At 40.1% G+C, this 25621-nt stretch overlaps 1 protein-coding gene across 1 annotated transcript; it reads left to right on the top strand.

Annotated features, from left to right (window-relative positions):
- Positions 1–16: 16 nt before the first annotated feature.
- On the top strand, positions 17–25621 carry CRYZ (crystallin zeta). Its single transcript, XM_002916906.4, has 9 exons — positions 17–132; positions 5171–5287; positions 6696–6848; positions 10851–11014; positions 15935–15986; positions 19720–19869; positions 23722–23823; positions 23926–24021; positions 24454–25621. The coding sequence occupies exons 2-9, from the start codon at positions 5177–5179 to the stop codon at positions 24616–24618; spliced, it is 993 nt and encodes a 330-aa protein (XP_002916952.2). The 5' UTR covers positions 17–132; positions 5171–5176; the 3' UTR covers positions 24619–25621.

Raw genomic sequence — 25621 nt, 5'->3', positions numbered from 1 at the left:
CCTCCCCTGAGGGTGGGGAGAAATGCGAGGGCGAGGCGGAGCCAGCAAATGTAGAAGACTCCCAGGTCCGTCCCCTTTTTTGTGGAATCTGAGTGAGCTCTCGCAGGTTTTGCTCCTCCACTCTAGAACGGGGTAAGTGGTTTTAAAAAGTCCCCTTTAGTTGTTCAGGCAGCGGATCTCCCCGCCGCTTGTCTGCAAAGCAGCTGCGTTTGATTGTGGTCGCGTTCTGTCCTGGAGAACCTGAAAACGGAGCTCGTGGCCGCAGACCTTTCCCTCTAGGGGCTGCTAATTCCTCATCCGTAAATCACGCAGGGACTTCACTCGTCCGCCACGAGCTCCCAGCCCTGGTCTCCAGTGAGGTCTGCGTTTCGGCTGCACGCCGGTGCGCCCGGCTCCCGCCGCCGAGCCTGGGCTTGGGCATTCCTGCTCCGGAGCTCCACCCGCCCGGTCTTAAGTCGCCTCTGCCGTCAGAGTTGCTGTCTTACTTTTGGAGAGAAAGGCCTAGTTTCTTTGACTCCCCCCCCCCAACTACCCCGGGGACCCCCACCTAGAATAATTTTCAAAGGAAGAAAAAATTACAAAACACTGCGTAGACACGTTAACTGTTCACCTAGTTCCGAGACGAGGCTTATCTCAGTGACCAGGGAATGCGTTAATGATTGAACGATTTAAAGGCTGAAGTTTGGACTGCTAGTGGAAAGGTTGTGCGATTCCCAGTAAAGCCACTGGCACGCACCGTGTGTCATAAAGAAGTTTCCTGAGCTCTTCCGAGCTGTGGAGAGCTGCCTGCCTAATTCCATCCAATCTTTACATCCAAGAACCTGGAGGGAAGAAACTTTTTAAGGCTACTTTTAATTTTTTTTTCCCATTTCTGGCGTAAGGCTAAAAAAAAAAAGTCTTACATGAGTCATTCTTAATCAACAGGAGCACATTTCGTAATGATGATTCTCTTTCCAAGTTCTTTTTTTTTTAATGATTTTCTATTATGTTAGTCACCATACAGTACATCCGCAGATTCCGATGTAAAGTTCGATGCGCTCAAGTTTCTTTTTTTTTTTTTTTATGTCTTGCCAGAAATTCTTATTTAATTTTGTTTATGCTCTTCTCTCAAAGGTGCCCTTGCTCTGGCTTTGTGACTTGATTTCTTCGTTCTGTATTAAAATATAGTTCTAACATTTTCCCTATCCCTTTAGTTTTTATTTAAACCAAACAGATTGAAACAAAGCATAGAAAAGATCACTGAGAAGGAATTTTAAATTCTGTATTTCCTACATTTCCAAAGTATGCTTGGCAACTTTTTATAGGTCAAAAGTATAACCAAAAATTAAACCAGGGCCTCTAATTTAAAGTTCATACTTGATGAATAGAAAAATCTGTTTAAAAACACTTGCAAGGTGGCAGGCCTGCTGACAGGCAAATGATTTAGTCTGAATAATAGAGGATATTGCATGCTGGGCATGCTGGGAAGCACTCCCACCCTGTGCTGCAGTTAATCTTCACAAGGATCCTGTGCTGGGGAGTACTGGCCCCATTTTACAGATAAGGAAATTACTAGTTTTCCTAATAGAGTCATGTCCTGTGTATCACTACTGTATCCTCCTAACTTACAGACATTTGGAAAATTTCACACTCTGAGGAAATGCATTAATCATAAAATATGTAATCCTACCTGCAGTTCAGTTGAATTTCATATTTCTAGCTCAGCCTCTCTCACTGTCATCATTATAAGGTATATTTTTAAGAAGTTAAGGGTCTTCTATGCCAGTCTTTCAAAGGGTAAGATAAAAAGGATTGTACAGTAAGCGAAAAAAATCACCAATCAACATTTAAGATAGAGGGCTTGGGTTCTAGCTCTGTTGCTGTGTGACCCTGGTGAGTCTCTTGACCTCTGGGAATGTTTTCGCATCCATAAAATGGATGGTGATTTTATTTCCATTTTTCTTTTTTTTTTTTAAAGATTTTATTTATTTATTCGACAGAGATAGAGACAGCCAGCGAGAGAGGGAACACAAGCAGGGGGAGTGGGAGAGGAAGAAGCAGGCTCATAGCAGAAGAGCCTGATGTGGGGCTCGATCCCATAACGCTGAGATCACGCCCTGAGCCGAAGGCAGACGCTTGACCGCTGTGCCACCCAGGCACCCCTTTATTTCCATTTCTGCATACGATTAAATGATTGCTTTTCTACCTATTGTGAAAATAATTATACCAGTGGACATAAAAGATGTGCTTTTTAGAAGAAATCAAGGTATTAGGGGTTTAAGAATTATAATTACTATTAGTGTGTTGTATTATTTTATTCTTTTTATTATTCCTTTTGACATATCACCTTATGTATTATGTATTATGAAGCAGATGATGATCTTGTGGGTAGTTGAAGGGGTTTTCAAAGACCATTTGTGCAGATTGGAGCCTGATCGATCTAGTGGTAAAGGCTCAGTGGGAAATGAGATGGACAGAAGCAAAGTAGAAGACAGCGCTGTCAAGATTATGCCCATTTTCCTTACACGCTCTGTAGGATAAGATGATAGTACTAGGCAAGGCAGCAGGGTCTTCTAAATCCAGTATTAAGGATGAGAATCCTCCTTTGTTCTTTTCTCCCAGCTTAGCGGATATCAAAATATGGGGGGTGGGGAATGTATGTGTTAGATAATTTTGACAGATCCTATTTCAGGGTAATTTTGCTTTTATTACTGCTACAGTTCTTTAAGGATAATAATGCTGTCTGCTGGTGAAAAGGTAGATGCAAGTGCTTGAAAGAAATAAATCAGTAGCAAATAGGTAGAAAGTGGAAAAGGAGCTACAGAGCTTACATGATGTGTGTAGCTGTGTGGAGGAATGAGAGCACGGAGTGAACAGGAGCTAGGAGAGGGGCTGGGGCATTACTCTTTGCCCTTGTGTTCTCTGGGGTTGGCACAGCACCTCACTTACAGTTAATGTTCAAAAAATACATGTTGGGTGAATAACAACCAAAGTTTGGTAGCAATGTTTTGTTTAAATGATTCTCCAGACTGAATTCTTTGAGCCCAAGGTCTTGTTTTTATAATCTGAGTCCTGTAAATATTGTTACATAAAATCAAAAGTGATTATGGAATTATAGAATCAAGAGTATTTTAATGAATAAGAAATTGGAAAGGAGAAAAGAGAGGGGAAGGGAATCATGGTACCTACAATATATAGGAGTAAACATTCGTCAGGTTCAGTGCTCGATGCTTGCTGTGTCTCTAGCACTGTAGCCATGAGTGGGAGCCCAGTTTTCAGATGGAGAAGCTCAACAAAGCTGACTGCCTTGCCCAAGGCCATCTGGCTAGTAAATGATAGAGCTGGAATTCATACTGAAAGCTGTCAGATTCCAAAACCCATACTCTTTCCATAACAACGTGCTGACAACAAAAAGGGAAAAGAAAGCTGTGTTCTTATTTCCAGAATGGAAAACTCTGAGCTGGGCAACCTTGTTCTGTTGTTGTTGTTGTTGTTGCTGCATTTTTTTCTGTTTTATTGTCTTTATAGTTTCACTTTCTTGTCTAAGAAATACCCAACCTGAGTGAAGAGTTAGATAGAAATTCAGCAGTGAGACTGCTGGTAGGTATGGAGTGAACTGCCTTTTCCCGGTCCTCATGCCACACAGCTGTCACCCTCAGGTACTGCCCAGCTGCTCTAAGTGACCTTAGGTTTATATCTTCTGCCTGCTTCTGCCCCTTGTATTTGAGGTCTGCCCTTCAGGACATGTCATTGCTAAACAACCATCTAGCGATGGACAATTTACTTTCTCCGCTGTGCTAGGTACTACATGGCATCACTTAAAATAAAGGGTTTTAAAATGATACAACTTTTGATTAATTATATCAGGAACTTTCCACTAATAACACTATCAAAATGCTTTCGATTACCCCCTGTACTTGGAGTGACATTTTATAGTTCTCACATGCTCTGTTCTGAGTAGCCCTGTGTTGAGCTTCAATATAGTAAAAGTCTGAATTCTTTCATCTCAAGTCCTAGTTTCTGCAACTCTTTTTGATCTTTCTCCTACTCATGGTTGATGAATATGATTATTCCAGAAGTTAGCAAGGAAGTTCTGGATGGTGGAAGAGTCTAGCTAACTATTTGATGTGGTTAATTTCAAGAAATTGTGATAACCCACAAGCAAAATTATGGAGATAACAGCCAAAACCATTTTGTTACATCACTGTAGGTATGGAACATTTCCATAATTAGCTATTTTTGTATTCTAATGTTCTTTACCTTTTCCTAGCGTTTATTTTAACTCTGAGTTTTCATTTCAGCGATAACAGTGGTAAAAAAAAAATAACAACAACAATGGTAGGACAGAATAGTCAATTGTAAATGACCCTTGTAATTTATAAAAGATGACATACAAAGCAGTGTTTTTAGTTTTTAATATTTTCCTCCTTTCTTAAAATGAATGAACTTCATAAAGCTAAGTGTTTCACCGTTGATAAATCTCAAAAACTTAATGTTGAGAAGAAAAAGCAAGTTGCAGAATTAAGTACAGTATGAACCAATCTAAATAGAGTTCGAGAACATGCAACACAATAGCATATATTGTTGGGTGACGTAGTGGTAAGACATCGTGCCTGGGAATGATGAGCACTGAGTTATGGTAATAATTACTTCTTAAAAGGGTGGGCCAGGGATGGATTTGGGGATGGGTACAGAAAGCTTCAATGATATCTGTAATGTTCTAGGTTTTTAAAATGTTAAGATTTATTAAAGCAGGGTGGCAGGTAAATGTGTTCATTATATTCTTAATGTTTCTTTCTATATGTGAAATATTTCATAATCTAACACAAGGTCTTTCTCTCTGATGTTAATAAAACTTAACAAATTTCTAAGATGTGGCAGCACAAGCTTGCACAAAAGGAAACCTAAGATACTGTATCATGCTCTGTCTAGCCAGATGTTTTTGTTTGCATGTTTGATTCCCTTGTGGAAGGACACTGAATCCCTACAGGAAGTGGTATCAAGTATTTTGCTTTGTAGCTGAAGGATTTGTAAGATGAAAGGTCCTTAAACATGAAATGAGATCTGTGTAAGCTCATGATTCAAATTGTTGTTTGAAAAATTGTTTGATCTGCCCCCTCCAGGGGAAAAAGCATAGTGATACAGCCTAGATACCATATGACAGTATGGTTTTTTTTTTCTTGGTGTCTAGATCACCATGGCGACTGTACAGAAGTTGATGAGAGCAATTCGAGTTTTTCAATTTGGTGGACCAGAAGTGCTGAAACTCCACTCAGATATTGCAGTACCAATTCCGAAAGACCATCAGGTAGAAATAATTACCTAAAAGCAGATAATAATTACACTGAGTGTGAGTCTCCAGGACATCAGGTTAATGTTCAGAAGAAGCAGACTCACAATAATTTGTAGAGACATTGAATTAGGACAAAGATTATACTGATGATATATGTGAGCTCTGACAAAGAGAGCAAGCATAATTATAACAGTGAGGTAGATCTATGAAAACGAAAAACATCTTGCTATAAGAACATTTTTGAGGTTGACGATCGTCTGTGCAGTGCAATAATTGAATTTTTCTGCATGGAGTCATAAGTAGTTTTGAACAAGTTATTCTATTATAAACTTTCATGATTTCTATTTTGTGCACAGTAGGAAAATCATTTTCTTCTGCATACATGCCCTTCTATATATGATTTAAGAGAATTTATATGAAGAGTTTAATCATTTCCGGTGACTTTAACAATATACCTTCTCATTAAAAATTATGTATTTTTATTACTGCACCTTCCATGACTCCCAAGTCTCATTTCCTTAACAAACCTTGAACCTTCTGAGAGTTTTTACAATTTGGCCATAACCTAACTTTAGAGATTCATTTCTTATTGCTCCTTCTCAGTCATCTGTGCTGTAACAAGCAGCATTATATGGTTTCCACAAGAGGCCCTTTTATTCCTTCTGTCTTTGCACAGACTATTCCTTCTACCTGAAATATTCTTTTCTCCCATTCTGAAAGAGCATCTATTCTTCTTTCAGGGCCTAGCTCAAATACCACTTTCTTTGTAAGGCCTTCTCTTACTCTGAAGCAAAAGTAATCATTATGTATTAACTAAGGTAAAATTAGCTTCTGTGGTAGATGTAACCTCAAAATCTCAATGGTTCAACAATAGAAAACTATTTCTCATTCACTAAATTCCAAAATTCTAAAACATCTGTGGGTAACTCTCTAAGAGTGATCTATGGACCCAGCCTTCTTCCATCGTGTGGCTCGGCCACGTTCAACACCTCTGTCTTCTGAGGTCACATCTATGAAAGGGTGGAGGCACGGTGTGGATAGCCTACAACATCGTCGTGGGCCCTGAAAGTGGCTCTGATCGCTTTTGTTCCCATTCTGTTGGCAAAGACTCAGTCATAAGGCGCCAAGAAGTAATGCTCTTCCTAGTAGTAGGAGGAGGCGGCATTACATACAGGTTTGTGTCCCACATCCTCTTAAGTATTTCCACTACTGTTTTCCTAAAATGTTTTTAATATAGCACTTAATAAGCCTTTCTGTCTTATCTTTTTTATGTATATGTTGGTTTGCAAAACTGTAATGTGAGTCCGTTTAAGGCGAGGTTTTCCCTTCCATTTTTATAATTCCCATAATCAGTAGAGTCCTAGCATAATGCTGAATAAATGCCTAAATGTTCTGTGTGAACTAAAATACGTTGTCCTTGCAGGTTCTGATCAAAGTCCATGCATGTGGTGTAAACCCAGTGGAAACATATATTCGTGCTGGTACTTACAGAAGAAAACCAGTCCTCCCCTATACTCCTGGTTCAGATGTGGCTGGGATAATAGAAGCTGTTGGAGATAATGTATCTACTTTCAAGGTATTACATTTTAAATTATTTCCGTTTTGGCTTAATATTTTTCTTAAAATATTGTAACATAGCTTTAAAATGTGTCGTTATTTAAGTCTTCAAAAGGCCCTGTTACAGATAGGAGTGCCCTTGCTGTGATGAGCACTGGCTGTTGGATATGTGTCGAATTACTGTATTGTACACCTGAAACTAATATTACACTGTCTGTTAACTAACTGGAATTTAAATAAAAACTTAAAAAGAAAATGAAAGGCCCCATTACACAATTTCTGCCACTTGGGGGACTCCTCCATTCAAAAAAGAGATTGCCTTTTATCTAGAGGCCTTCCTCCTCTCCATTTTTGGGCACAAACACTAGGTAAATTCTGTATCTTCACATCCTCACAGATTTCAACGGTGATCCTTTTGATGTAGCAAAAATATGTTAAGGACAGAAAATAGGCAAGGAAATTATACTCTTTCCTAACTCTCAGTAATATATAAGCCAACATAACATTTAATTCCTTTTATAAATTTAGTTTCATAAGATAAAGGGAAGGCCAGTCCTTTTGAATAATAAGTAAAAGATGAAAACAACACAAGGTCAACTATACATTTTTAGAGCTCTGACTCGGATCAAGGTGATTGAGTCAATGCAAATGTTATGATCGGGGCTTTTGTTATTTATATGCCAAAAGAAATCTAACACATAGTGTATTCACGTTCTAGCATCTTTCCTCTAATTCCTTGACCTGCTCCACTTTGGCAGCACATTTACCAAAATTGGACTGAGACAGAAGATTAACGTAGCCTCTGCGCAGGAAGTCAGACTCCTACAGCTTTGCTCTCCTCACCCCTGGTGGTCTGGCTTCTGCCCCCATCGCTCCACTGAAACGATTCTTGCTAATGTCACTAATGTCCTCTCTATTGCTGGAGTTAATGGGCCCTTTTATGTCATTATCTCTCTTGACTTCTTGGTGACATTTGACACTCTCAGCCACTTACTTTTTCTTAAAAATTTTTTTTTCTTCAGCTTCTATGACATCATTTTCTCCTGTCCTCTTCCCCCACTTCCTCCTGGGCATTGTTTTACAAGCTTCTTTTTCTCAGAATGCGCCTCAAATTTCAGTGTTGGCCAATGTTCTCAGACCCTCTTTAGACCTCTGCTTTTGGTATTCTGGACCTTCTTCATGATGCTCTCGTGCACTCCCATGGTTTCCGTGATCACATGTATACCTTTAGCTTAGAATTGTTCACATAGCTGTGGACCCGTGCTGTCTCATAAGGTAGCCACTAGTCGTATGTGGCTACTTAAAATTCATGTTAACTTGAAGTAAAATAAAGAAGTCAGTTCCTCAGTCACACCAGCAACATTTCAGACACTTTCTAGGCCCCCTGTTTCTAGTGACTTCCCTACTGGACAGTGCTGATAGAGAACATTTACATCATCGCAGAAAGTTGTGTGGGACCCACATAGTCAGCACTTGGTAACCTCATACTCAGTGTGTCTAAAACTGAGCTTACCTTTTGTCATATCAGATCTGCTCCTCTCTTGTGCGACTGTCTTGGTGACGTCCGAGGTTTCACTCCCCCTCGCTCAGCTTTCCCTCACTAGGATGGTTTTCTCTCTCGTTGTTCTGTGCCCACTGCCTGGAGTTCAGGTTATTCTGCCTGGTCCCTTACCTGGGTGTCTGTAATGGGTACTCAACTTACCCTGCCCTCCTTCCTCCCCAAATCTATCTTTGCTCCATAAGGGGTGTTTTCTAGAATGTAATTGATTGTTGTATAGTTTAATTGTCACATTAGTTCCTTGTAGATGTCGGAGTGTTGCTGAGAGTGCTTATGTTGTGAGAGAAGACTCTTTCCTGCTCTTTTCTACTGTCCTTCCATTCTCATCTCCATTCCTGCTCTCCCTGTAGTTTATTTTTTAGTAATGCTGTTCTTTCCTGCATACCGCATGCATTTCCTTCTCTGTCTTTGCTCATATTGCTTCTTCTGCTCGGCAGAATTAAACTGAAACTTAGAAGCATAGGTGCGGGGGCTTTACCCTCCAGCTTTTAGTTCCTTTTCATTTTATCTCTGAACTTGTTACCTTCAACACATTAGACTACTTCATCATTGGGCACAAATGATAGTGGTTTCTCAGCATTATTCCTGCCACTGTTCCTTTGTTTGCTTTGTTTCCTTCACTCATAATGACTTTTCTCAGTTCTAGTTTTCAAAATCTTGTCCAATTCCTCAAGACCTACCTTAAATATTAGCTTCTCAATGAAGCTATTTTTGATTCCTTCAACTTAGCAATAATTCCTTTCTCTTCCTGGTACTTATCTTTGATGGTTCATCATGTTTTCTTGCATTGTAGTTATTCCTATCCTTGCCTTTTCTCTTCTACAGTTTAAGGTGCTTTTGATGGGGAAAGTTGTTTTGTTATTAATATCCATCACAGAACTGAAAGTCCTGCTTTCCATAGTGAATTCTTAGAACATGTTTGAATTATATTTCAATCTATGCAACTTCTTTTTAAGCTGTGAAAACTGGACTAATCTTAACACCGTCATATTTGACCATTTGCAAGTGGCACTGTTTAGCAGTGATGCTTGTCTTGGACTGCTGGATGCCTTTTGAATCTTTTTAGTTTCTGTCCCACCGTATAGTGCTATTACTTTTTTTTAGATATTTTTATAGGACACATTTAAGTATCCTGAGAGTTACTGCCTTAATGTTTTGCTTATTCCAAGGAATATTTACATTTTTTTCAAGAAAGAAGAGTTCGGGCAGGTGTTTGTAGTAAACAGTCTGACTTCCCTAGCATGCAGGTCGTATCAGGCAAGCTCTAACGCTTGCTTCATGCCTTACCTCACCCTCAGTGATGCATCTGCTTTTCAATAGCAAGGACCCAGCAGAGTTTACTGAGAGTTTATTGTGTTTCTGGTGCTATAACAAGTGAAGAAGCCTGTCCCTGTTCATCTTGCTGTCAGGATCCAGGCATAGTTACCTGCTCTTGGTGTATGCATAAAAAATGAGGGAGAGAATGCAGGGGTGAAGAAACTTAGAGGAAGGATTTAGAACAGGTATTTGACATGTGGAAGAAACCTTAAATATTATTTGTTTCTTCTTCCTAGTATTTCAGAGAGAAAAATAGTTGTATTAACCACCATTTACTAACTGCTTAATCTGAGCAAATTATTGAACTTCTTTGTCCCTCAGTTTCTTCATTTGTGTAGTGGAATTAATCTAAAGTGGTGATAAGAAACGTAGTTACCTCATAGGCTCTTGAGGAGATCAAATTAGACAATACTCATTAGACACCTAATACAGCGTCTTGCACAGTAAGCTCTCTCGATAAAGGTTAGTTGTCTTCTCATTATACCATTCTGGAGGTTCTCTTTCCTTTCCTTTTTTTTTTTTTCTATTTTCCTTAAGTTTTCTTCTTGGTTTCTATTAATAAAATATTTAAAAACGTTCAGTATGTTGGGGCGCCTGGGTGGCGCAGTCGTTAAGCGTCTGCCTTCGGCTCAGGGCGTGATCCTGGTGTTCCGGGATCGAGCCCCACATCAGGCTCCTCGGCTATGAGCCTGCTTCTTCCTCTCCCACTCCCCCTGCTTGTGTCCCCTCTCTCGCTGGCTGTCTCTCTCTGTCTAATAAATAAATAAATAAATAAATAAATCTTTAAANGGCGCCTGGGTGGCGCAGTCGTTAAGCGTCTGCCTTCGGCTCAGGGCGTGATCCTGGTGTTCCGGGATCGAGCCCCACATCAGGCTCCTCGGCTATGAGCCTGCTTCTTCCTCTCCCACTCCCCCTGCTTGTGTTCCCTCTCTCGCTGGCTGTCTCTCTCTGTCTAATAAATAAATAAATAAATCTTTTTAAAAAAAAATGTTCAGTATGCTGAAGATATTTTTATGAGACCCTAAGATGTAGAAAACAATATATAAATACTCATTTGTTGTTGTAAAAGTTGCATTATATAGGATTATACCCATTTGGCATCATTTTTAATCCCTGGTACATTTATCAATTTATTGCTTTCCCCAGGAAGGTGACAGAGTTTTCACTACCGGCACCATCTCTGGGGGCTATGCTGAGTACGCTCTTGCAGCAGACCACACTGTTTACACACTGCCAGAAAAAGTGGACTTTAAGCAAGGAGCTGCCATCGGTATTCCGTATTTTACTGCTTATCGAGCTCTGCTCCACAGGTAATGACACACGCGGTCGGTCAGTCATATAGCCAGTATTGCCTGCCTTCCTACCATGTGTCCATGTCTCTCATATTGGGTTACTGTTTAGTTACCATTAAGCATTTATGGAGCGGAAACTGTGCTAATTTGGAAGATCATTCTAATCACTGGGGATACAAAGAAGAGCAAAACACTGTCTTTGTCTTTAAGATTCTGACAGTCTAGTAAGAGAGACAGACATAAGAATAATAACAATTGATGTATAATGTGGGAAGTACAGTGGTGTAGATGCATGTAGGGGTTTATGGGATCATAGAGATGTGACAGTGGTGATGAGATAGGGCTTCCTGCCAAGATGTAAGGCTTGGATTATTTTAAAGTCATGGTTCAAAAATCTTGTTATCCAGCCCTAGAAATGAATTGCTGCAATTCAAAAATACTATGTATGGCCCTGCCCTAGACCCACTAGTCAGTTTCCATGACTGGGATCTGAGAATTTATGTATCTGTATANCAGCCCTAGAAATGAATTGCTGCAATTCAAAAATACTATGTATGGCCCTGCCCTAGACCCACTAGTCAGTTTGCATGACTGGGATCTGAGAATTTATGTATCTGTATATTTTTTAAAGGTTTTATTTTTAAGTAATGTCTATACCGAACATGGGGCTTGAACTTACAACCCCAAGATCAAGAGTCACATGCTCCACCACCTGAGCCCTCCAGGCGCCCCCCCTGAGAATCTATATTTTAATCAGGGAGTTATCTTGGGGAGGATAGCTGGAAGGGGAGAGGAAATTCTAGACAATGGGAATAGCCTGGTATCAAAAGGGGGAACATCATGATATTTAAGGAGAGCTGTAGCAGTTTGGTTTTGTTGGATAGAGGATTTCAAGGCAAAGAGTGGCATAGAATTAGGTTGGAATATAGTAATCTTTTAATAAATATTAGCTGTCACATGAAATAGGTAGGTTTCAGATTGTAAAAAGCGAGATGATAGAGCTCTCACACTGTTCCTTAAGGGATTAGGGTCATGAAATGTTTTATTCAGCAGAGTGATACTGTCATATGAGTGTTTTATTAAGATCACTTATCAGCTATGATGGATTTGATGACAGGAATGGAGAAAGAGATCTTAAACAAGTATCTTTTAGGCAAAATACTTAAGGCCAGAGCAAGGGCCATGGTAGAAAAACGGAAAGGGAAGGACAGCTATTAGAGGGTAAAGTCAGGTCTGTTTGGTGACTGTTTGCATGTGGAGAATGAGAGAGAAGACTAACTTATGGAGACTTCTATGCTCTTTAGATTGGATAATATTTAACTGTGACAAAGAAAGGAAGGAGGGGCGCCTGGGTGGCACAGCGGTTGGGCGTCTGCCTTCGGCTCAGGGCGTGATCCCGGCGTTATGGGATCGAGCCCCACATCAGGCTCCTCCGGCTATGAGCCTGCTTCTTCCTCTCCCACTCCCCCGGCTTGCGTTCCCTCTCTCGCTGGCTGTCTCTGTCTCTGTCAAATAAATAAATAAAATCTTTGGAAAAAAAAAAAAAGGAAGGAAGGAAGGAAAAAGTTTCAAAGGGAAGCTTAGTCCAGTTTTGGAGTTGAACCCAAGATAGGCATCATGATGGAGAAGACCAGCAACCTGTTGGGTGAAAGAATCTGAAGCCTAAAGCCTAAAGATGTCAACATGGGGCTATCAGCCTGGGTGTGGGAGTTGACTGGATGATAGTGGCTAAAAGCCATCAGGGAGTGAAGAACAGTGGAGCGAGAATAGAACATTAGAGAACATCAACATGTAGGAGTATAGTCAGAAGTAGGGGACAGAGTCCTAAGAGACCAAAGGCAGCGTTTGTCAAGGCCAAGGGCATCTAGAGGTCATGGTGTTTGTTAAACCCCTGTTAAGTTCATGGTCTTTGAAGGCAGGAAGACTTGGGTTACAGTACTGTCGTCTCCTACTACCAGCCATATGACCATGGTCCAGTGACTTCCCTGTGTCAGCTGTAGTTACCTGGTTTGAAAAACGTGAATGCTAATAGCACCTCCTTCCTAGGGTGTGGTGAGGATTCAGTGAGGTCATACCTGTGAAGCTCAGTACAGAGCCTGGTGCAGAGTAAGTACTGCATTGGTGCTGGCAGTGTTAGGGGCAGTGGCTGATGTTGCTTCTAAGAAGGGAAGCTAGCTGTCAAATGCAGCAGTGAGGTGTGTTTGGAAAGAAAAAGAACAGTTGGGCTTAGCAATTAGGAGGTGATTGGTAACTTGAGTCAGGTCACTTTCAGTAGAGTGGTGACACAGAAGCTTGATTGGTGTGGGCTGAGGAAGGAGGTAGGTTTTGGTTCCTCGAATGGAGGTAGTTAGGGAGTAGAAGAATACTTGAGGAGTTTGTGGGGACGAAAGGTTGGACGGGAGTTGAATATGTTTATAGCTGAGGAAAAGATCTAGCAGAGGGAGCAATGGAAGGTTTAGAAGAGAGGATGGAGTAGCAATGGCGGGATGGAAAGACTTAGGACATATGTGGAGAGATTGGCTTCAGATGTCGAAAGGACAGCTCGTCTGCTCAACCTGGGAGGGGTAAAGATGGTATAACTATGGAGACGTTTGTGGGTAGAGTGGAGTGTTGAAGGGACTCGTATGAGATTGCCTCATTTTTCATAATTTAAATGGGAGGCAAAGTGGTCTTTTGAGAGTCAGAACTGAAGTGGCACCAAAATGCATGGTCACGTGATTTATTTATTATTATTTTTTTTAGTACTTTGCCATTTGGGTAGATTATCAAGGAAGTTAGATGTTAACATTAATCCAGGGCTGGAGTGTTAGTGGCAGAATGGAGTAGCGTGAAGGAAATGAGAGCACAGAAGAGGAAGAGAGAGGAGCTGGGGTAACCTACCATGGGGTCTAGGCTGGTTAGTGTAGGAGATGCGGCCAGCAGCAACAAGTGGGCAGAAATTGAGCAATCCAGAGACAGCAATCTCTGGGAGGTTGAAGGAAAGATTTTGAGAGAATATGGGCTTACAGAATGAGGATAGGAGATTACTGTCATAGCACTGGTTATTAGGGTCTGACATTTCTCAAGGAGAGTGGTTGGGGGTGGTAACCAGGTTCCGCCTTGGGAGAGAGTGGCTAAAAGGGAGAATTCGGGAGTTGTGATTCAAGGTTTTCTAACCAGGGAATATTGAAATATTTTAGATTAGGGCTCGCTTTGGGGTGGAAGAGAAAGCCTGTGTGCCAGATACTAATCTTCAGTGATTGGGAAGAAGTATGGAACAGCAGCATGGAAGGCCAGGCCAAGGCTCGAGCCCCTGCCGTGAGCCCCAGGGGTAGATGACTGTGTTAGTCAGGGTTGTCCAGAGGAACGGAACAAGAGAATGGGTACGTACTTACATACGTATTACATACATACATACATATATACAGAGAGAGAGATTGATTTGTGGAGGCTTGGTGAGTTTGAAGTCCGATAGGGTAAACTGGCAGGCTGGAGACCCAGGAAAGAGTTGCAGTTCAAGTTCAAAGGCAGTCTACTGGCAGAATCCCTTCTTTTCTCCAGAAGTCAGTTTTTGTTCTCTTAAGGCCTTCAACTGACTGGATGAGGCCCTTCACAGAGACATCCAGAATAATGTTTAACCAAATCCTGGCCGCATGGCCCAGCCAAGTCGGCACATAAAATTTAACCATCACAGTGACTCTGTGCAAGGGTAGAAGGATCTGAGCAGTGGGGTCTGGGAGAGGATTAGCTTGGTTTTTCACCACCCACCCCAGGCCCAGTGGTTTGGGAGAATGTGCTCTTAGTGTTTGAGGGGTTGTTTGTAAGATTCTTAAAAGAACCGTTATTGGGAAAAGTATTTCATATCCCGTAGTATGACATTAGTAATCCTATTCCCTTACATTTGTATTTTACTTTTTAAAATGTCAAAGTGTTGTGGTAATAGTTACCTTAGTTTATCATTTCAGACTCTCCATTTAACTCACTGCCCTCAGTGCTCTTATCTCCACACACGAGTATTGGAAGAAGCTTCATTTACTGCTCTTAATTGCCATTTGTCAGCTGTCAGTACACAGCCGTGAGCACGACTCTGGGTCCTTGTGTTCTTACTCTCAGATTGAACATAACGTCTGTACAGTGTGTCCACCCCTGTTATTCTGGGAAATAAGAGACCGTCCCTGAGAGTCAGGTCTGGATCACAGAAGAGCTGCAGATTGGGACATTAGCACTTGTCCGTCTGGAATAATCAAGCATTTCCTATCTGTCTTGTTGCGTATGCCTTATTTTCAGTATAATGGAAAAGTAGTCAGATGAACCAGAAGTAGAAAGAGTATGTCTTTTCACCGGAGGATCTAGACATATTTTGGTGTGGCATGGAAACCTTTGTGACAGGATTGACTGCATTTTTTGCTCTCGTACCACTGCGGATTCAGCACTGCTCTCTGAAATGGGGGCTTAGAGGCTGCGCGACCCGATGTTCAAAGGCATGGAGAAGGAAACGTGTTCTTAAATCATCTAACTTCTGTGTTTCCTTGGGCGTTACCCTGGGTCACAGAATCAAGACGGGGCTATCATAAGCCTGTTTTGAGACACTGTCTGTGGGAATGAATGAGAGACTCCAGTTCCTCTAGGTCCAGCTGTTTCGCTTCCCGTACCTCCAAATTCTGTAGCCTCCCAGATGTGCTACCAGCATCCAGCACTGTGCCTGGCACATAATAGGTTCCCATTAAACGTTTGTTGAACGAACAAATGAATTTCATGTTTTCTTTTGTCTGTGGTCCTGAAGAACCCTCATTTGATCCTGTGAAGCTTGGAGAATATTTTGGGCTGTAGAGCAGAATGAGTTTCCTGTTTGGGGAGGTGTTAGCTGCCCTGAGGGTAGAATTTCCTTAAGAGGAGTGACACACACCTGAGCTTCATTACCTTTAGAGTGAGGTGATGAACCCTTGCCTTCTTTTGCAGTGCCCGTGTGAAGGCTGGAGAAAGTGTTCTGGTTCATGGGGCTAGCGGAGGAGTAAGTATTGCTTTATTTTGAAGTTTATGTTTAAAGGAGCTTATGTGTGGGGGCTTCACATTATATTTCTTTTCAGTCATTTTTAAAAGCCAAGTTAATAAACATAGTCAATATTTGTAGTCAGTAAATATATTCCTTTCTGTAGTAAATCTTCTTTAAATGCTGTCTTGTGAAGGTGATTCCTTGTCATTAGTTTAGCATTTCTTGGATAATAAATTCAACAGATCACCCCATTAAAAATGTATGTATTAGGTGTTCCACTTGTGTCGGATGCGGACCAAAATAAACCGGCTTTGTTTTTGCCTTCAAGTAGCATATGTTGTAAGAGTATTTATTTAGAATTTTAAACAGTTTTTTAAAGGTAATATTAATTCCGTATTCCCTTAGATAAGGAGACGAAGGCTCATTAAAGCTTTACCTGTGTTGCCCCAGACAGCACTGCAAAGCCACACTGTGAATTCTCAGACCCTTCTATCTCCCTTCCACGGCTTGCCTGCTGCGCTTTGATGACATTCATGGAATGCACAGTGTATAGCTGTGTCCTTAACACTGCAACCCATGGCTTAAAATGCTAATGGGTGTGTGTGGGGGGGTGCTGAGAACTTTAATATAAGCCCTTCAGTGAAATAACCCAACACAGGGCTGTCAGAAGCTTCTTCAAGAAACCGGCTGTCAATCTGCCTCTGAGGAGCTTAGAGGGAAAGTTAGAGCTCTGAGGTTGGAATTTAACAAGAAATCCACATGACCTCTATCCTACATGTAGAGGCTTTAGAAATTTTGGAGATGAGATTTCACATTTTTAAAATACAGGGCTTGGGGCTAGATGGCTCACCTTGAGGAAGCTGGTTAACCCCTTCAGAGCATTGTGTATTCTGCCCAGCAGTTGAAAGAAGTAGCCTATTAAATGGCACATTGTTCCTGGAATAATGAGTGGCATCCTGAAAATGTGAATTTCCCTCTAAAGGTGGCCAGGTAATACAGAGCGTTCAGCCCATTGTGTTTCCGTTACTTCAAATAGATGAAGCACAAGGTTCCACACTTAGCCTCCCATCTACCTCACATAGATCATTCCTGAAGGGTTTCACAGATCAGAGTATGTACTAAAAAGGCTGAGATTGTCTTTTTGGGGCTTGAGAAAATATGACAGATATACCTTGTCAAAAATTCCATTGCTTGGCTTCGCCAAAGAGGCTATTTTTGGGTTAAATTAAATTTAACCCAAAATAACGAAAGGATCTGTCAAACTTGCATTTATTTAAATTGCTTTGGCTTTCAGAGAGCTAACCTGGTGCTCTGTATGAAAGGGAGAGGTTTCAGTAGGAAGGGGAGAGAAGAATTTAAAGAAAATCTCTCTTTATTCCCTTTACCCTCTTGTAAAAAGCCCAGTCACTTCACCATGATTTTTTAAATTTCTTTTTTTTTTAAGGTAAAATCCACACTGTGCTCTGAGCTGGCTGAGTTTGTTAAATCCTCGGCTGGCAGGGATAGGCTGGCGGCCTGGTGTGTGAAGCACTTCTGATCCTTCCTTCCCTACCAGAGGGAGATAGCATTGGGTTTTGTCTTGCTTCTGTTTGTACTTTCTGTCCTCATTTAATTCAGATTCCTCTGGGATTATGTTGTGTATTTAAAATGGTGTGGAATTTATGAACACAGCTTATCCAGATATGTTGGTGACGAGTGCCCTATTTTAGTGTCAGCAAAGTAAATAGAAGAAAAGTAGTTGACACATAGTGGTATATAATCTATTGAAGTACTGTTGCTGGCATAATTGTTGACAAGAATAGCATAAACAGTACCTTCGGAATAGCTATTAAGTGCCTCTTTAATGTAGAGCAGAAGGTGCTATATTTACATTAAATCTTTAGTTTAGATGTAGTTTTATTAGAGGACTATTTTTTTTTTCAATTTAAAGTAGCAAAAATCAATAGTGCTATATTATGGAGTATATTGTATTTTCTGGAATTGAATGTCTCTCTGACTCATGAGACAGTGAGTCAGTCCCAGGCGTTTGTTTGTTTTGGTTAAATCAAACAAATCCCTGCCAAAACCCAGCTGAGTTCAGGCTCATCGCTCCCATATGCCATACAATCTTTAAAGTCTATTTCAGGCCTGGGAGTCTGTGACTCTGTTACAATTTTAATCAGTTTCTGTCATTTTTCATTTTAATTCTTTTCTATCATCCCCAATCCATAATGATTTTACCTTCCTCTAAATCATTGGTTATCAATGAGTGGTGTTTTGGCATCATCCCTCCTCCCCCTTGAACATTTGGGGCAGTGTCTGGGGACATTTTTGGTTGTCACTAGGTGGAGGGGTTCTGGGTTCTAGTGGGTAGATACCAGACATGCTGCTAAACACCTTCAAAGCACAGGATAGCCCCCACAACATAGAATTGTCCAGCCCCAAGTGTCAGGGCTAAGTTTGAGAAGCCCTGCTCTGAATGTATGTGACACTTACTGTACCATTAATGTGGCATGTGATCAAACACAGATTTCCTAGTATTGCAATTTCAATAACTGCTTTTATCTATATTCCTTATATGCTTTTATTTCTCCTTTATCCTAAGCACGTGTATGTAGTGATCTAGTGATTTCATGTAATCCGTGGCTTTAAATACCATTTATAAAGTGATGAATCTCAAATCTATGTTTCCACCTCTGGACACTCCCAAGTCTACGTGAATATTCAGCTAATTGCCGCACATCCTCAGTTAAGTGAGCAGATACAGCTCAGCATTTTCAGAGTGAGTTCCTGCAAGGCCCTGCATGCCCCTTTGCCCACATATTGCACCATCTTCCATGTGCCCTGCCCTCAAGCCACATTGACCTTCTTTCTGTCCTCTGAATGCCCCAAGCTCATTCACATGTCACCAGGTGAGCCACGGCCATTCTACCTACAGCATTCTCCACCAGCCTTTCCAGATCCTCACACGGCTCGCCCCTCACTTCGCTCAGGTCTCAGCTCTTCAGAGTGGGCCTTTCTTGGTGACCTCACTAGTCCCTCTCCCTCTCTCCAATAGGCTAGGGTTTTTTCTCATAGCACTTTTTCTTTTCAGAACTTACTTTATTCATTTAGTTTGTTTGTGTGTTTATTATTTTCCCCCTTTCTCAGAATATAAGTTTCTTACATGAAGTACCATGTCTAGCACATAGTAAACACTCAATAAATGGTCATCCTAAAGGTGAATGAGTTAATTTGCTCATATACCTATCCCACCTAATGGTGTCACATTTTTCATTTAGTATTTTATATATACTGTTAAAATATGAAATCAGTGAGCAAGTTTTGAATATCTTTAAATCCTCTCCCTTCTGCACAAAGTAGATGGTAAGTAAGCATTTTGATACAGTGGTTGAAAGCTCAAGCTTTACAGACTGAGTTGGTCCAGCTCTGTGATTTGGCCGTGTTCCCATCTCTGTGACCTGGGCAAGTTACTTGTATTTTATAAGCTTCAGTTTTCTCATCTACGGAATATGGACAATAATAATATCTACCTCCTAGGTTTATCGTGAGGATAAAATAAAGCAATGCATAGAAAGTATTTTGTGTGATACTCGACACATTATAAATGCTCAGTGAAAGTTAGCTATTGTTCTTACTTCTTCATTTAGACTCAAAATTCTTTAAGGATAGGGTAGGACCTAGAAGAACCTTAAGTTTATTACATATATTTAATAAATATTTACAGGGATGCAAAGAATCTAGAGCTAGGCGTTTATATTTTGTTTTTCAGGTTGGACTAGCAGCATGCCAGATTGCCAGAGCTTATGGCTTAAAGGTTTTGGGCACAGCTGGTACTGAGGAAGGACAAAACCTTGTTTTGCAAAATGGAGCCCATGAAGTATTCAATCACAGAGAACTTAATTATATTGATAAAATTAAGGTAAAAGTATTCTACAGTTTTATAAAAGTAGATTTTATTGCTTGGGAGACTTACTTTTTTGTAAGTTCTTTTTTCTTATCACCCACTCTCTTAAAGTTGTTTCTTCTTTTTTTTATGCTCATGTGGGTTTTACAGTTTTAATAAATTAAAAAGCAGAGATGTCTAATTTTCAGACCTTTACCCTCATCTGTCTTGTTTATGTTTGTCAAATAGAACCTAGCCTTTCCAGAGTCTTACAGCTGTAAAAATTGATACTCTTTAATGTAGTCACATTTTAATTAAAGCCACAGCTTTGTATTTGGAGTCCTGAGGTGTTCCTTCTTTTTTTAGATTTATTTATTTTTGTTTTTTGGTTTTTTTTTAATTACTTAAATTCAGTTAACATATAGTGTATTATTGGTTTCAGAGGTATAGTTTTGTGATTCATCGGTCTTATATAATACTTAAGTGTCAGTGCTCATTACATCACTTGCCCTCCTTAAGGTCCGTCACCTACTTACCCCACCCCTCCACCCCTCTCCCCTCCAGCAACCCTCAGTTTGTTTCCTATGATTAAGAGTCTCTTATGGTTTGTCTCCCTCTCTGCTTTCGTCTTATTTTTTCCTTTCTTCTGCTATGATCCTCTGTTTTGTTCTTAAATTCTACATAGGAGTGAGATCATATGATAATTGTCTTTCTCTGACTGAATTATTTCACTTAGCATAATACCCTCTATCTCCATCCACGTCGTTGCAGATGGCAAGATTTCTTTTTTTCTGATGGCTGAGTAATACTCCTTTGTGTATATATATATATACCACATTTTCTTTATCCATTCATCTGTCGATGGATTTATTTATTTATTTTAGAGATAGAGCGAGTATGGCGGGAGGAGTGAGAGGGGCAGAGGGAGAGGGACAGAGAAACTCAAGCAGACTCCATGCTGAGCATGGAGCCGGACATGGGGCTTGATCTCATGACCCTGAGATCATGACCTGAGCTGAAACCAAGAGTCAGACATTTAACCGACTGTACCATCCAGGCGCCCCCACCTCTTTTTTTGATATTGGTAGACATTGTGAAATGATCACCACAATAAGTCTTATTAACATCCATCACTATACATAGTTACAAAAATTTTTTCCTTCTGATAAGAACTTTTAATCTACTCTGCAACCTTTAGATCTATGATACAGTATTATTAACTATAGTCGCCATGCTGTACTTTTCATCCCCATGACTTATTTTTTTTATAACTGGAAGTTTGTACCTTTTGACTATATTTACCCATTTCACCCACTTCCAACCGCCTGCCTCTGGCAACCACGAGGTTTTCTTAATGTAATTTCTGTTGGTGTAATTTTTCAGTGGAAGGTGAGGTACCTATAGATTACAAACTGGATCTGTCTAGCCTAGGGAAGAAAGTTTATTTGTTAATTGGATGCCATGGAGGAATAATCGTTACCTCTTCCAGAGCAGTGAGGTAGGCTTTAGTTAGTTGTTGCATATATTCCTTTGTTAGAGCAGAATTCGAGCAGATTCTGAAGTTCTCTGTTCGTACTGTAGTAGCAATTTACTAAACACTGATTAGTTTGCTAAACCTCAAATTACTTGCTTATGTTGAGAAAGACTTAGGATTTTCCAGGTACTGATTACTGTGTAACCTCAGCCATTACAAATTGAGAAACGTATGAGTGAGTTTATTAGCACTTAATCATCTTGCCAAAAAACTGATAAAGCTACTCCTTTGTATATGCCTAGGAAACCTAGAATTAATTGAATATTCACTCCTGATACCATCATCCAGGAGTATTTACAAAGATGAAAAATGGCCAGTTGTTTTAAGAATATGTTTTCGTTTCGCAGAAATCTAACTTTAGGACCCTGAGGTCTTGTGGCTTCTTTCTCTTCTACTAGCTCCTTCTGCTTAAGTCTCTCTCATTCTCCAAATCATTACCTTACCCGTTCATCAAACCCGTCACTGCTACTACCACACTTCTTGAAAAAGCAGTGAGTACTTACTCCTTTTACTTCCTTACCTCCCATCAGCTTCCACTGCATTTTGCTTGTCGGAGGTCACTGGTGAGCCCCTAATTAGCTGTCTGCTGTTTTGGCTTAGCCTTCATCCTGTGTGATTTTTGGGCAGCAGCTGACCCTGACCACATCTCCTAGAAGCCGGTTCTCTTCTTACTTCCCTGACTTCATTTTCAGTCCCCTGCCTCCTCATATTACTCAAATGTTGCTGTTCCTTAGCCTTTCCCCTTGGGTCATATCTTCCCTGGTGCTAGACCTTCCTCCTGGTCAGTCTCGTCTACGCCCATGGCTTCGGTCTGTGCCTGCATCCTGCTGATCTGTCCCTGGCCTGTGTTCCCTTGCTTCATGCCGTCATCTTGCTGGATGTGGTCACTTATCTGCTCACCCGAGACAGACCCATGTTTCATTTTTTATTCCTGTCTTTTAATCACTGCTCTTCTCCCTACCCATCACGTCAGTCACCTCCCTCTGTCAGTTTCGACTCTGACATGCCTTTCAAATATGTCTCCCTCTTTGTTCTCATCTCTGCTGTGACTTAGTTTAGTCTCATCTTCTCTAGCTTTGTCTGTTATCTATAACTGACCTAGTAGCCCCTTCTGTCTTCAGTTTCCAAAGTTATGTGTTTATCCTTAAAAAAAAAAATCTCCAGAAATAACTAAAATGGGAGCTCCATGAGGGTAGGAATTTTTGTCTTTCTTGTTCTTTGCTGTACCTTCAGTTCTAAAACAGAGTTTGGCATGAAAATTTGTTAATGAACACCTGCCTCCCAAAAGTTGAGATGTTTAACATGGTATTCAGTGCGTGTGCCCAGTCCATAGCGGTGGACAGCCGCCTCTCTACCTCTTCCCACTCCCCACCACCCCAGCTTCCCAAACACAGCCTCAGCTCCACTGGGCTACTTTCTAATCCCAACTCGGACTCGCATTCCATAACTCTTCTGTTTTCTCTTTCTTCCGCCTCGTGTAGCTTCTGCTGGCCGCTCTTCCTTCCTTTCTGCTTAAAGAGCTCTTGTTCATTCCTCAGGGCCTGGGTCCTCATCTCTGTGGAACTTCCTCTGATCATTACAGGTGATCAGAGTTATAGCTTTGCTTTTCCCTATAACCTAGAGTTTGTTTCCACTAACGCAGCCCCTAGCCCATCCCATCACAGCTTTGACTGCGGTATGTTTCCATCTTTCTGCTTAGCTTTGTGTTCAGCTCTCTGTGTCCATCTTTGAATTCCCAGTACTTAACAATGCCTGTCACAGGTGTTCATTTTTTTGTTGTTGTTAAATAAAATGGGTATAAGGTATATATGTATAACTTATTTAAGAGAAGAGCCGGTTTTGGGTGTTGCAAACCAACATCTCTGAAAACCCAAAAGAAAAGAAGTGTATGCCAAGCTGATTGTAAACCACCTGGGACAAAACTGAGTGTACAAAAAAAAAAAAAAATTCTGCAACACCAAACAGCCAGTGATTTTCTTCTTTTGTTTTTTGTCTTTTAAACAAAAGTGGAAGCTTTTTTGGGATTTGGGATTTGTTGTTTGTGCCTCTGTGAAAATACATTTTGAAGACAGAAAATTTTCAACTGAGGAAAAAGTATTTTATAGTCAACTTGAGTCAAAGCACTTGAAATTTATTTAGTATAAATCTTTATCACTTTAGATGTTGTAACTGGTACCTTGGAATTACATCAACACTGTATAATTAGATCATTTAAAATTTGTAGTATTAGTCTTAAAAATGTAGCATTTTATGTCATTTGAAACACATTTCTGTAATAACATTTCTGTGATAACTGTTTTACAGTTTTTTTACTTGTTTTCTTATCTTATTCTGCATTCTTTTTTATTACATAGAAATCTGTTGGTGAAAAAGGAATTGATGTGATCATTGAAATGTTAGCTAATGTAAATCTTAGTAATGATTTGAATCTTCTGTCATATGGAGGACGAGTAATGGTAAGTATTTGGGTTTCTTCTTACCACTTTGAAGCTTTATACCATAATTTAATACTGTCTTGCAGTAATCTATAACTACAGTCAAGTTGTTTTTCATACTAGGTTGTTGGCAGCAGAGGTCCTATTGAAATAAACCCACAGGACACCATACCAAAGGAATGTAGTATAATTGGAGTTGCTCTCTATTCATCAACTAAGGTAGGAAAAGAAGTGACTCTGATTTTGATAACTTACACATTGATACAATTTGCCTAGTCAGGCAGGCTAAAAGTTCCAGGAGATGTTAAACTTAGTTATCTGACTGGATGGGTATGTTAAGGATTAGTCACTACAAGATAACTAGGGGGATGATGTCATTTATTTTCCAAGGCAAGACACTTTTGAGAGAGAAAGGACATACTATTAGTATTTACTTCAGGTCAGTGGGTTTTTTGTAAACCAACACTGCCTCAGACAAATTGGACTTATGGTTACTCTATAGAAAACAGCTTTTTCTATAGTTCTGGACGAGTGACAAAAGCCACGTATTTGTAAGCACACGTCTGTGTGTGCTCTTAGAATCTGAAAATTTTTAATGCTTCTGAAAATTAAGTCATGTGTTTTACAAAAAGACCCTTTTCTTTCCCTTAGGAGGAATTTAAGCAATTTGCAGCGGCCATTCAAGCTGGAATGGAAGTTGGTTGGTTGAGACCTGTAATAGGTTCTCAGTATTCACTGGAGAAGGTGGCCCAGGCTCACAAAGATATCATCCATAACAGTGGGGCTAGTGGGAAAATGATTCTTCTCTTAGAATGATTAATTCTTTCATGTATTGCCTATGCAATTAGAGGTTTCCTGCCCCAGTTTTGCGTACACTACTTTTGCTTTAATCAGCATTCATGTGATTCAGTGAGTTTCTTATACAAAAAAACAAGATTTATCTTTAGAGATCTGGGCATTGGAGTACAATTTATTCTATAGCTCACAGTAGTCTTTATGCCTCCCACCTACCTCCAATCAAGGAGTCATCATAGTAGGAAATAGAATGTCAGTAGTCATTTGGCATTGGGTGCATTACAGAAATTCCTGGTACTTGATCATTAATTCTATACCTTTGACTAAAGCAAACTAATACAAAATAAGGCTGTGTGATTTCTAAGCCCACTTGTCCTTGTAAAGGTTCTTTAGTATCTGATTAGCTCAGAACTGTATTGGACTCTAAAGATTTTCTGGACTAAATATGACCCCTTTTCTAAGCTAATCTCATCTGAATCTACAAGTCTCTTGCAAGGGCAAGATAAACAGTGTCCAGAGAAATTTATTTTTTAACAAATGGTTTTCCACTATTTCCCCAAATATTAGAACATCTGTGTTGATGGTTGATTACTCATTATCCATATATTTATTCTGTGAAGAGAGCAGCCTTATTTTTGGTATAATATGATAGGTAGGTACGTAGTCTCCCAATAGATGCTTCTTGATTGATTTGATTTTCAAAGTAGATTTAGAATTATCTGTGTGATGGGAGTCCTGTGCTTTTATTTAAATTACTAAACAAATTTGACACATAAAGAGTGATCTGGTTTTGTCTTCATTACATGGTAACCTGCAGTAAATCCTGTAGAAAAATAAAACCTGTGTTTATCTGTTTGGTCTTCATGTAGTATGTGCCTTACATCTCTTGCACATAGTTCCTCTGGTTAATTTCTAACAGGGTTCTGTGCTGGAAGTCCTTATCGAAACTAAATAAAGGGATGATTACTTCGAAATCTTGCTATCAATGTTATATGCAAGGAAATAAAGTTTGATTGTTATTTTT

This window comes from Ailuropoda melanoleuca, chromosome 2 (assembly GCF_002007445.2).
Source record: "Ailuropoda melanoleuca isolate Jingjing chromosome 2, ASM200744v2, whole genome shotgun sequence".
Classification (NCBI taxonomy): domain Eukaryota; kingdom Metazoa; phylum Chordata; class Mammalia; order Carnivora; family Ursidae; genus Ailuropoda; species Ailuropoda melanoleuca.
This window is presented reverse-complemented; position numbering and strand designations above follow the sequence as displayed.

What these genes read in the sequence shown, in the direction of transcription:
- CRYZ (XM_002916906.4), top strand. Translation starts at nt 5,177, where the DNA reads ATGGCGACTGTACAGAAGTTGATGAGAGCAATTCGAGTTTTTCAATTT. An exon ending in TATCGAGCTCTGCTCCACAG is followed by an intron (nt 11,015 to 15,934) that starts GTAATGACACAC and finishes CTTCTTTTGCAG; the next exon opens with TGCCCGTGTGAAGGCTGGAG. An exon ending in TTCATGGGGCTAGCGGAGGA is followed by an intron (nt 15,987 to 19,719) that starts GTAAGTATTGCT and finishes TTTGTTTTTCAG; the next exon opens with GTTGGACTAGCAGCATGCCA.